We start from the raw sequence: 12,658 nt of genomic DNA on the forward strand, positions 1-12,658 counted from the left end.
CTTTCTTGATTTCGGGGGGGGGAGGGGGGTGGTTGGTGCTGTTTTGTTTCTTCTTTATTTTTTTTATGGATCATTTCGGTAAGAGTGGGATGTCACCACCATGTCAGATGGGGATGGGTCGGGGCATGAAGGCCCCATCAGGCTATTGGTAGGGGCTGTCTACGGGGGAAAACGTCAGATGTATAAATGGATGGTGATGTCTATAAAAGATGCCTTCCCTCTCCCTCCCTCCCTACCCCCTTCCTCGATCCTCTCCCCAGCTCAACCAGCAACCAGCAACCAGCAACCAGCAACCAGCAATCCACCATCCCCTCCACCATCACTCAAACCACTCCCAAACCATGCAACCCAACCACTAACCTCCCCCCTCTCTCCCCCCCAGATTCACCGGCCAATGCACGCTACACAGCCTCCTCCTGCACGCGCCACCAACCTCCACCTCGCCGCAAACCATCCACCTGCCCCGCAACCGCCCGGACCTCGACTTCGCCACCGCCGTCGACCTAGCACCCACCCAGACCCTGAATCTGCCCCCTCCAACCTCCGCCTCGTCATCCACCATCCTGGAACTATTGAGGGATGAGAGAGTGAGTGGGTGTGTGATTGGAAGGGCATCGCTACAATTCTTTGCCGTGATGGAAAAAGTACGCCGAGGACCTTTCCGCTTTTTGGCAGAAGCGTGCTGTGGAGCGAAGGAGAAGCGGGAACTTTGATTCTTGTCATAGGCATCGCCGGCGCAGCTTCCCGTAGGAATAGGACGGTCTGATAGGGCTGGGATGGTGCTCCTTTCTTCATCTCAAGCTGCCTGGTCGGGCACAACCGCTACGCCGAGGCCGAGGCCTAGGCCCTTTTCTTAGCGAGAAAGCATGTTCTTTGGGACTGTTCCAGATGGTCCATGCACTACTTAGCTTGTGAAAATCGCAGTAGATGCTCGCAGTGGATGCTCACGGTCGGCAACGAGGAAACAGAGACCAATGTCACTTTGGCAAAGATTTGTGTCTGTGACGGTGTGGGTACAGCGGCGTCAGAATGCAAAGCCAAAAAACCACCGAGCTCGAAGATAGCCTGAAATTAGCACCAGCTTTGTCGTCGCACAAACCAACCTTTCCCATTGTCTCTGCGCCAACTTTTCCCTCTCGCTGGCGGATGCACCTTCTACCATCACTGCTGTCCGCCGTTGAATGCTCATAGATTGAAGTCAAACGCCCCCTATCCATCATCAATTCGTGACACGCTCCGACACCCACTCCGTCCTCCATCTACACAAACGCCAGATCTCAATTATTGTCCAACGGGTGTACTACTCTTCACAGCGCTAGATGCTAGTGGCGTAAATGACGTCTTAGAGGGAAGAGGCGAAGTGTTCTCCACCTTAGAAGGCGGCGGCTTTTTGGGTAGATGTGCAGGCGTACCCCATTTCTTCTGGAGGGATTCTTGAGCCGTCTTTGCTGCTGACGAGGCGCGCGCTGCGGCATCGGTATTGTCGGCGTTAGGAGTGCTGTTGCTACCTTGAGGAATGATGTACGAGTTTGTGGCTCGACCATGGCTAGCTTGTCCTCCAAAGCGATGATTTGGACCGCCTGGAACAAACGAGCGCGTCTGTGGATTGAAAGCGGGACGACTGTAGCTTCCAGGAAGAGGATGTTGGTTGAGGGGTGGTGTAGTCGACGAATATTGCTGAAATGGAGCCGGTGCAAACTGATATGGACTACCAGGGCTGGCTGCATTTGAGTACGGGTGACAACTTGTCCATGACATCGGAGCACCGTTCTGCCCCATGGACAACTGCATGGGTGGCTGTGCTTGGTATGGTTGCGAATATTGCACCAGACCCCACTGCTGGTTCGGCACCGGAAAAGTTGCCGAAGCAATGGGCGGATATTGATTGACAGGTGGTGATACCGCAGAGCCATACGCAGGATAGCTAGGCCCAGGCTGCTGAACGAAGTTGCAATAACCACCTGGCTGTGGTGATTGTGAACCAGACCATCCATCATTGGAACCGCAGTAATTAGGGTATGCAGCAGCATAATTGGTCCCCGACATCGTAGCAGACGGATCGTATTGACCGTATGCTGGGGTAGCATTTGCGCCGAATGCCATGGTCGGCACCGCACTGGGCGTCTGGGCTCCATAAGGCGACTGATGGCCACTGGCACTGTACGACTCAACATACTGATTCTGAGTAGAATAAGGCATGCCCCCGTATCCAGGAACATAGGAAGATCTAACCTCAAAGCTGTCGTCTTTAGGCGTTCTCTGCTTGTGGCCTTTCTTCTTGCCACTCGATGAGCTCGACCGCGACATATTTGTAGAAGCGTCCGCACTCAGGTTCTCTGCGGGTTGCGCTTCCTGGAAATCGCGAAAGATCCGTTCCCGGGCAGCCTTGTAATGTGCTTCTTTCTCTTCTCGTGTCCACTTGGATCGATCCTTTGATGAGGCCGTGTCCGGAGGAGAGGGCATCCCTTCTTCACTGGTGTTTTCCGCGCCTGCATCGGATGTTGCTTTGGAGGGAACAGATGAGCTAGCAGCTGTACTTCCTTCGTTGGAAAGTTTGTTTCCAGACAAAGCTGTACGTCGCATTATCTTGACGGCTGCTGCACCGGTGGGGAGACTATCTCTGCCAACGATGCCACGAACAAGCTCACTCAACGGCAAAGGCCTGGGAATGTGAGTCAGCAGAGAGGTAGGCGGATGAAACAAATCGTACTGACAGTTTGAACTCCATATTCTTGCACAGACGGATCGAATTGCTGTCAGGCGGACTGTAGTGAACCAAGTTATAGTAATCTGCCAGTTTATGGGCTAGCAATCTCTCGTAAGAGTTCTGTGGAGGTAGATGGAGCGTATCATCTCTGCAAGGAAGGTAAGCGCAAACTCGAGTAATGATTTAACATTGAGATTGTACCTGGATTGTGCAATGAAAGCAAGAAACCTCTCCTCGAGCTGCAGGAGGAGTAATCGGTCCTTTGGCGTTCCCAAGGCTTCTATGATTTTCTCATCTGGGGAAGTTGGACCTGCTGGATATTGCTGAAGTGACTCCACACCATCCTGTTTTGTTGCAAACGGGTCAAGGGGCGTCATGTGTTGATGAAGACCCGGAGGTGCAGCCGGCATGATATCCCCAAACCGAGGCGGGTTCGCCATTATGGTCATGGGGAATTGTCGACCAGTGGGACCAGAAGCAATGGTACGATCATGCAGCGGCCTGCGCAAGTTGACATTATTACCATCCAGCGCCATCTGAAGATCAGCCCTGCCGAATACTGGAGGAACGAAAAATGGCTCATCCTCATCCGCTGCCTGAACACTTGCGCTGTCATCAGGACGAAGTGACTCTTTCTCGTCCATTGCGAAGGTATTTTCAGACGCCATGCTTTTGGTGTCAAAGCTAGCTTGTTTTGTTGATGAGCTTGATAGATGCGAGCGATCGTCCTCCGCGCTATTGGTAATGGGTACCGTGTCTGTGCTTGACTCGTTCGGCGAATGGTTTGATGACACTTCCGGGCTGACATTCAACTTCTCAATGCCATTTGCGATCACATCTACATCGGAAAGGACTGAAGCTTGGCTTGCGAAGACTTGAGTGGTTCCAGATACCACCTTCGCGGGATTATCAGGTTGCAAATTCATGCCGGGGTCTTTTTGTGATTCTGTTGCCTTGGTCTGAGCATTTGTGGCGCTGACGACTTTCGGCGGAGGTGCCATGGCCGCAACCTGAAGAACTGCTGGTTAGAAGCATGTACAGATGGATAGAGCTTGGACAAAACTGACCTTGGCAAAGGAGGGCTTGCCGGCAACTGCTGCAGGAGTTACTGACGCCATGACCACACGCCTAGTATACTCCAATCCAAAAATCTGACGAGAAGAACTTTTGGAGATCTATATGCCCAAGATACATTCGAAACACTTTTGCGGGCTCGAAAAGAAAGCGAATGTGGACCCCTCCTCACACAATAAGGCTAAAGCCAGCAGCACATTTCTGACTAAAGAGGAGCCACTCCATGAGCTTTGCTGGCAGGGCAAGGTGATGGGACTTCTCAAGGAAGCTGTAGACCACTCCTGATAGCTACTAGGCGATATGTGCCTCGGAGCTTTGATCAGAGAGCACAAGGATATTAATGGCCCGTCTCACGACTGGAGATCGGCGGGATTGAACTCGACTTTCGATACGAAAATGATGGAGGAAACGGCTTGTAGGTGAAGGATTATCGTGTGATTCCAATATAGGTACTAATCGTGGAGAACACCTAGACGGTGAATGCGTACTGCAGCTCAGTACATTGGTGAAGTTGCTTGCGTGGGGCAGAGAGAACACCTTGTAGGTGGGTGTGCAGGTCACAAATGGATAAGGAAGGATCAAGGACGGCGACAACGTTTTGGTCGTCTTTCTCCCTGTCCTAGTGGACCGACAGTTTGTGGTCAAGTAGCAGTGGTTGACTGGGTAGGAAAGTTGACTGCGCTCGCCAGCGTCAGTAGGAGTTTAGCTCCCGCTGTGCTTAAGCCACTGTACACTTACGCTGTACGAGGTCCCCCTAACGTCTCCGCCGATTGTGGCCCTATAATTCCTTGGCTTCCACTCTCAAAGACATGAGCAGGTCTTGACAGTATTTATTTGCATAACCCTACTTCTTCATGATTTTCTGCTCCTCTTTGGTCAAGAGACCATTCTTACCACTACGGGCTCTGAAGTTCTGTCATGTCAGATTGAGCTGCCTATTATTGCTCAGCGTTACACCATTGTGGACAGTCGCTAGATGGCGCCCTTCCACCTAATATTTCTCCGAAATCTTTCTTTGTGAACATTGAAGTTTCTTCTCGTATCTCAAACCCACGTGAAGAATATCTACTCAACAAGGCAGTCAATTTTTCCGCAAGTGATTAAGGCATTTTTCCGGCAATACTTGTTGTCGTGCTCACTTGTTTGGCAATTTTGGCCCTACAGGGCATCTAGCTGTGTACACATACGCAGGACTTCTCTTGGCTACTATCTGGGAAAGGAGGTCTCTTTCCCCCTTTTCCTTCTTCCTTGTCACACTCTTCCACTGGCCCAGACCTTCGTAAAGGGTGCCCTCCAGTGGAGGATCTGGGTAAAAGCTGCATTGAATGTCCGGCTTCGGCACAAAAAACATGGAGATCAGTCAGCATCAATTCTGTGAATGGCACACCCGGAGAATGAGCACATTTCAGGTGCGGGTTTACCATGATGTGTGTGGGAAATAAAACCTGAGAAAGTTTGGCCGTTGGAGTTTGGGGTGTTAGGCTTGGCTTTCCTAGTCGCGACTCTGGAGGGCCGTAAATATACGTCACATATTCCTTCAAGGTATGATGGGAGATGCTCGGGCAAATGGTTCCGGATAAGTGAGAGACAGGAGGAAGGGTAATAGAGCTTGTAAGTTGGTTGAAGCTGTGTCCACAATTTTTCGATTTTCGTTTGAAAGGGATGATATGACCCAAGAGATGCATGCGCAAAGAACAAGAAGCAGCAGTCTGATAGTAAAGGACATCACTACGAATGTCTTTGATACAGCTTTGGCGACATGAAGTATGAGTATGAAATCCTGGGTTGAACCGGTTTAGATCAAGAGACAGGGAACGCAGAGGATTCAGAGAAGAAAGTCAAATTGCAGGTGCCTGCTTAGAGAGATATGGGGGGAGAGGGAGAGAGAACATATGTATGTCTTCAAGAATAGGCGTGTATGATGTGAAATAGCGAGGACCTCTTCCTCACCGCAGCCTTACCGACTGATTCTGCGATCGTGGTGACGAAGGTCCTGTGGGAATCAAAGTCCTCGCTGGTGCTAATAGAGCTCGAGCAAACAGCAATCGTGTTCTTTCGACGACCTTTGAAAACATTGTGAAGACTGTACTGGGCAAACCAGAGCTTTTATTGCTGCCAAGCTAGTGCGATACTCCTAAAACGATGAGCATTAAGCTATTCGACAACGATTCGCAATGTCTCCAATTTAGTATTCCCAATTCCGTAAGAAAGGAAAGACTCGACTCCCTTGATTCCATGTCAATAATAATGGCATCTTCATGATTCTCAGCGCCAACAGAACAAATGTACGCTGGGGATAATTCAAGACGCCCACTGCTTTTACTTGCGAGGTGTTTGGAAATTCTCGGATGGGGGGAGCAGGTGTTCTCGCTTCACTCTCTTTTGGGCTAGTAAGTTGCCAGCTTTGCAAGTCTCGATGTCGAAGAATTGTCGTAAAACCTACGGAGTAGACGACTGCAATAAGCATACGTAGTAGAATGGTGAATCCCAACGCTGACACGGAAAGCAGTTCTGACAGGTCCACCGTCCGCCATAAACTCACCGCGATGAACATGCAAAGCCGCCCATACAGGAATGGTCCCGATTCGAAGTAGGCAATTTCGGCAAGGACAAGCACACCAGGACTTGCATACTGCTTCCTTTAGATGTCGACGAAACTTCTAGTTGCAGTAATGAAAAAGTCTAACTCTGAAACAGTGAGTGACGGCAGGAACAGATTGGATTGTCTGTGGTTCACGTCAGATTGTATCATCTTTTACGGGCTCTGCTTCAGAATATGCAAACACTGGTTGCTTAAAGTCAATCGGGCGCTTGCTCGTCTACTTTCCTGATGTGGGGCTGTACTACGTACTACGTAGTAACTTCCACTTGAGCTATGCCGAATCTGGGATGATGCGTATGCGAAGGAAGTGAATGATCTATCGAAGCGAGTGAGTTCATCAATGGTGATGATGCGTAACCTTGGAACACTTCTATTGGCACCGCCATCGTCTCTCTTACGTAGTACCTATCCATCTGGTGCCCGATAAGGCTGCGGGCTTAATCTGCGTGGTTACTCGTAGCTGATGTGTTCCTGATCCTTTGCCTCCTGGGGCGAATCCTACAATCAGCACTCCTATCAAGCAAGCGAAGAACAACCCCCACATCAACCCCCAGAGAGCATTGACTAGGCTAAGCCGATCGACCGTTCCTTCCCCAACCCTAAATCGGCCTCATGTCCAAGCTTTGAAGAATACGAGTCTTCTGACACGTCCTAAAACGCCCTTGATCCCACCCCGTACCTTGCATATGCGTAAGATTTAAGTTTAGCCTGCTTCATACCCCTGCAGGTGTGGCATACTACGTAGTTAACAATACCCTAAGGATAAGCGACGACAGCTGTCAGCCACTTACCATTATTAGTTCGCTCAGGCTGTCGGCCGCCGGCCGGCGATTGATATTGTGTTGCTGGGATGGTTGGACGGAATAGGATTGCACGTGCAGAAGGAGTAATTGCTAACTATATGGAGTTTACTTGGAGATTATCGGCCAGCCCGTGGGAGGATCGATCGGCACTGAGATGAGGTGCAATAACCGGTTCCGAGAGGGTGAGGAATATAGATATAGATATCCTGGGACGGATTTTAGTTTGTTCTCCTTCGTTTGGTCAATTGAAGATAGTACTTAGTATAACTAGCTACATTCTGGCAACCTTGTGAGGGGCTTGGATCCTTCAGTGGACATCCATCACATATACATATACACCATATCTCTCGGCTTCACAGCGCACATCCCCTTAACTAGCAATTCCCTTTGCTCGCTTAACACCTTGTGCGCCAGTTCTCGGAAACTCCCTGCTGGAGTCGAGTTATCAACTTGGATACATACTCGCCCCGGTCTACCTGTCTTATACTACCTACACACCAAACCTCCCACCTTCACAATCTCTCACATAATGGCAACCACCCCAAGCACCCACAGCCCAACCTCCTCAATCACATCCTCTCGCTCCTCCTCTCCTACATACCGACTCTTCCCGCACGCTCCTCAACCTTCGTCTCGTCCCAGACACATCTCTCTTCTACAAATCGATTTCCAACAACAACAGCAACAACAGCAGCAGCAGCAGCACATATCTATCCAACCAACCCAAAGTCCTTCGACTACCACCCATCAGCGCAACTTCTCCCGGCCACACTACCACAGACGTCATACCACAATTTCTAAAACTCAATCACCCACTACAAGCACAAGCACAACAACAAGAACACACAGCCACCTCACAAACTCAATTGAGCGCGCCACCCTCCCCATGCTCGCCCATCTAAATCAACAACTCAACCTCGCCCGCCTCGAGTCCGAAAGGGACAGAGTGAGACGTCAAATCCAGCGCCAGGAGACGGTAATGACGTTGAGTGGGTTGTTGAAGGATTGGGGTGAGGAAGAGGAGCGTTCTTGGTGGTCGGATGATTCGGATGATGAATCTGAAGGGAATGATGAAGGATGGGAGGTTTAGTAATGGATCTCTTAGGGGTAATGTTTGGGGTATGATTAGATGATGGAGTTGACGGTGTGGACTCTATTTGTGGGGCTTCGAGCGTGCATGTATCAGTACGGTTGAGTATGGCGTCAAAGCGGGACTTTTTTCTGGATTTGTATGAATTAGCATCAAGATACTGGGGATATAAGTGCGACGCTGACGAGCACAGAGAGAGGAAGTAAGCGCAAATGATCACAGAGGATGTCGTCATGGTGGGGAAGAAATGTATGCAGACAGCTTGAGCAAGACTATCTCGATCAAGAATAACGTTCAGTTGAAGATATTTGCTGAAGTTCGGGTACGTCGAAAGGAAGTATACGCACAGTTTTGTAGTGAAGTTGCAGCGCGGCATCCCTATCGTGCATCCGGGCCAGTATGCACAAATATCTTCACTCCATCTGGAGTAGCAAATGGAAGGCCCCTTTTTATTTTGGATATGGGCAAGCTCTAACCGAAATTTCGGTTTCTACGAGGCATCCTTTGAGGAAGGCTGGGAATAGACTTCGAGCTTTGTAGGTTGTAATGCTCCGGCTTATGGAATGATTTCATGGATTGGCCATTATAGCAGCGTGGTATCAGGAACGTGCTGCGGACCTTGCCGCACTTCGCCATATCATCATCTGTCACCCGTGTTTTGTGGGAGAACAAGGAGCTCTCAGCTTGCCTTTTAGCCTCAGAATTTCCATCGTTGGAAGCGTCAGTGGTTAGAGAAGTGAGATTGTGTTGCTTTAATCCTTATTGCGCGGAACAGGAGCTCTTCTCACCCTGCCAGCATAACTATCTTCACCCGTCGCATGATTCCCAAAATGCGATACTTCAGAGCAGAGCAGAGCTGGACTTGATAGGATGCAAGGGCGCTCCACTCGGTTACGGGCATTTCCGCCGTGGTATCGGACTTGTTGTGCGATCGCCGGGTGGAATTGTCTCCACGCTTTGTAACTTGGAGACAAGCTCCTTGCTACCCTTCAGGTCGAGATATTTGGAAAGCTCGGCTCTGCGCCTATTTAGTGTTAAATATTCAAAGATTGCCATTCGTCTGATCTTGACCTTCATCGGGTCGCTTTTCATCTTCCTGACCTTGACATTTGTGCCTTCGCTCTCATATTTTCGGATTCGTGTAAATCTACCTCGAAAAGGTTTGGCATTGCTTTTCTTCGCCGTAGACTTTGGGTTCTCGCTCTCTTTGCGTTCGCTCTTCTTTATCTGTTTGTTTATAGTCGCCGGCTTTTGATCGTCGATTCTTTCGTGCCTTGCATCTTTTTTAGCGGGCTCTTGATTTGACCCAGCTTCGGTTACTTGCTCCTGAATCTGCTGCGCTTGTGTCTCCTCTTCTTGTGGCGTGAGGCTCTGCGCCCTTTCCTCCACTCTACCCCCGCTTTCAATTTCCCCAATCTCCTGATCCTGACTCCTCTCACCCTGCCTGTTTCTGACCTCGCAACGTGTCGATCCTACCTGTCTCTCCCTAGCCTCTCTCTCCCTGGCCTTCTCCCAGCACCCATACTCCTCGTCTCTTGCAGCCTTCAATCTTGACCAAACAAAGCTGGCGTTGTATGTTGAACGAAAATCCACTCCAGTAAAGAAGAAGTCTGACGTCGCTGGCGAACAAAATCTTGAGCCAGCAAATACTAGACCAGGCTCCGTTGTGGCATCATGAGTGTCATTGGGCGCTTCCCCACGCTGAGTTAGTTGTGCATGGTCAAAAATGCCATCAACAAAAGTTTCACCATAAGCTGAATTGCTTGTAATGATGGAATCAAGCCGAATCAGAGTATTGGGAAGAGATGGGCTCTCTCGCTGCAATTGCGGCATGTTGCTTGCAGTGGCGTCTATGAAATCCTCTTCTTCAAATTGTGACTCTTGCTCGAAATCTGTAGATGGTGATCGTACATCCAAAGATGTTCCTTCGGGCTGTTTTCCGAAGTCTTCATCCATGCTGACGAAATCTGGGCGAGCAGGTTGTGGAGTAAGCTCCATCATCAAACGAGTAGTTTTTTCTGTACGGTGAAGACCTTGTCGGTACATTAACGTATCCACTTCCCTTGCAGCTTCAAGCTGGCCGTATCTTGTGAAAGCCACAGCAAGAATACCCCATGTTGTAGCAGACGGCGAGATCTTTCTGTCAAGCATTAATTGCACAATCTGAAGACACTTAGGGAGGGTTTGCATTTTCCGAGCAAAGAATGCTATGAATCCATCATAGAAAGGGAGACACTGTGCCAGACCGAGCGCAAGCTGGTCCTCTTCTGAATGCAGTTGTTCTGTCCGGTCCCATAGCGACTGTACAACCGTTGAAGACTGCTGTGCCAGTATGTACGACTGCACTACATATGCGAGAGTATCCATATCAGGTACGACTTGATGCTGGTTGAAAGCCGATGGGGAACTTCCGCTAACCATTTCGAGATGTAATAGAGGGGCTCTACTGAAGGTGCGACCGTAGAGCGCCAGCATGTCGGAGAACACCACAGTTGGACTCAGTTTCGATTCTTGTCCCTGTACACGGATGACGGTAAGAGTGAATGCTATCAGATGAGGATTGGCGATCAGGTCATTGCGAGCCCAGATTGCAGTTATCAGTCCTTCAAGTCCTTCTACGTCTTGACGGGCCAATGCATCCTGCATAAGAACAAGATACGTACGAGCATCGGTTGGGAGATCATGATCGCGAAGGTAATGAAAGAGGTCCCATGCAACTATGGACGCTCCCATATTCACAGCATTTTTCAGGACTATGTTGTGGAGAACAAGGTTTGTCTTGACACCAGCCTTAAGGATCTGAGGTAGAATGCGGAAGTTGGGCGAATTCTCATCAAAACTTATGGAATCAAGTTTTAATAAGTTTGTGCATCTCGAAAGGAGACGCTGGTCAGATCGCAAGCGTACATCGGGGTCTATGCCATTGAGCGCTTTAAGGGCCAGATCAATTTCTCCAATTCGGGTGAAAAAGTCCATGAAAATGAGCATGCAGTGATAGCTCAGGTAAATATTGGCGTCTAGAAGCTTTTCGAATATGTCTTTGCCCTGGTCAGCAGAGCAGTCTTCCAGCAACAGATCCAGATGTTTCCGTTCGATATGATATATCCATCGTGTTGGCTGTCGTTGTCGGGACAACACTTGCTGGTATAGCTCACCCAATTCCGGGTTTGCATTAATCTCATGTGCTCGAGCTCTTTTGAGGTAGAGCAAGACATCCATAACGCTCTCGAATGTTGGGAAGGGTTTGATATCTGTCACAAGCAGAAATCGTAAAGCCTGCTCAGTTGAGACAGTCAGACACTTCAGCATGATGTGCGGCCACCTTATCATTTTCTGCCGTTGCGGGACCTGAGACCATCTTATCCTAGCCTCACGCATATGCCTATCCATGTGGGTATCTGGCAAAAACTCCCAAGCTCTTTCTTGCTGAGCTCGAAGCTCCTCACCTATCTCACTTGCTTCGCTAATGTGGCCATCCTGCAGTAAATCTTGACACCAATCGGCTGCGAGAGGCGATATCGAAAGGCCTGGGATATGACTGCCATTGAGGACGGTCGATTTCCGAAAATGGAAAAGTGCGTATATATTTCTGTCCCAGTTAGGGGGTCGGCGTCGATATGGATATAGCAATTCGACTAGAGTCTTGAGCTTAGCCTCTGACCTTGCTAATCTAGAAATGATCTGTGATCTGCGGTGTAGTCGACTCGAGGCTGCTTCTAAGAAAGCGGCCCTCAAAATATTTCGCCGCCGCAGGTTAAGAAGATGTCCACGATCGTCCCTTGAGTCCCAGTCTGAGGGTAATTCTGGAAGTCGGAGAGTCTGCCGGTCATTTTGTGTATAGGTGGCATGGAAGATGGGCTGATTGGAGGTAATGGATGATTCTATGGGACACAACTCCCCAGTAGCATGTTCAGTTTCGTCCTGATCTGAGAGTAGATCATGGTTGGCGCTTATTCCTTGACCTTCGGCCTCGTGGTTTCCTGACCCTGCTTTGGGTTCCTGTGTGCCATGATCGATCTCGTTGTCCTCTAGCTCGCAAGGGGAGTTGGTCGCATGGTTGCGCGTTGAGCATCGTACCGTGAAGAAGCATCTTGGAGGGGAAAGTGCACTGCGTTCTGATATCTGAAAAGCTCGGAAACGCAGTGACGGATATAACATTCAGAGGCCTGCACATCAGGCTATGACCACTGAACATGAATGAAGGCTCCTTGAAGCTCCTTGATGTGTAATACTTTCGGTCGGAAATTTGGAGACCTCAGGGCCTGGCGACCCGTACTAAGTTAGTAGTTATGTATGGTATGTAAGTATCAACCGGTATTCTGGATTACAGTCCTGACTAAGCTTCGGTCACGACAATCGACACTCAACCGAATGCATTGCTA

At 49.5% G+C, this 12,658-nt stretch overlaps 4 protein-coding genes across 4 annotated transcripts in view; 2 read left to right on the forward strand and 2 right to left on the reverse strand.

Moving 5' to 3' along the window:
- EPUS_01404 (uncharacterized protein) overlaps positions 1–844 on the forward strand; it is a gene marked incomplete at both ends in the record, with an annotated part of 1,129 nt that extends 285 nt beyond the window's left edge. Inside the window, 2 exons of the mRNA XM_007788347.1 lie at positions 383–587; positions 770–844. Coding sequence (XP_007786537.1) covers positions 383–587; positions 770–844 — 280 coding nt within the window. The remainder of the gene's footprint in view (positions 1–382; positions 588–769) is intronic.
- A 437-nt stretch (positions 845–1,281) lies between these two features.
- On the reverse strand, positions 1,282–3,825 carry EPUS_01405 (uncharacterized protein; the record flags this gene model as incomplete). Its single annotated transcript, XM_007788348.1, has 4 exons — positions 1,282–2,662; positions 2,715–2,855; positions 2,909–3,717; positions 3,775–3,825. 4 exons carry the CDS (start codon positions 3,823–3,825, stop codon positions 1,282–1,284), a joined length of 2,382 nt encoding a protein of 793 aa, XP_007786538.1.
- Positions 3,826–7,715: 3,890 nt separating this feature from the next.
- Positions 7,716–8,276, forward strand: EPUS_01406 (uncharacterized protein; the record flags this gene model as incomplete). The annotated part of the gene is made up of 1 exon (XM_007788349.1): positions 7,716–8,276. One exon carries the CDS (start codon positions 7,716–7,718, stop codon positions 8,274–8,276), a length of 561 nt encoding a protein of 186 aa, XP_007786539.1.
- Positions 8,277–9,167: 891 nt separating this feature from the next.
- EPUS_01407 (uncharacterized protein) lies at positions 9,168–12,434 on the reverse strand (the record flags this gene model as incomplete). Its single annotated transcript, XM_007788350.1, has 1 exon — positions 9,168–12,434. One exon carries the CDS (start codon positions 12,432–12,434, stop codon positions 9,168–9,170), a length of 3,267 nt encoding a protein of 1,088 aa, XP_007786540.1.
- Between the last annotated feature and the right edge of the window lie 224 nt (positions 12,435–12,658).

Source organism: Endocarpon pusillum, assembly GCF_000464535.1.
Source record: "Endocarpon pusillum Z07020 unplaced genomic scaffold C716229, whole genome shotgun sequence".
NCBI classification, from domain to species: domain Eukaryota; kingdom Fungi; phylum Ascomycota; class Eurotiomycetes; order Verrucariales; family Verrucariaceae; genus Endocarpon; species Endocarpon pusillum.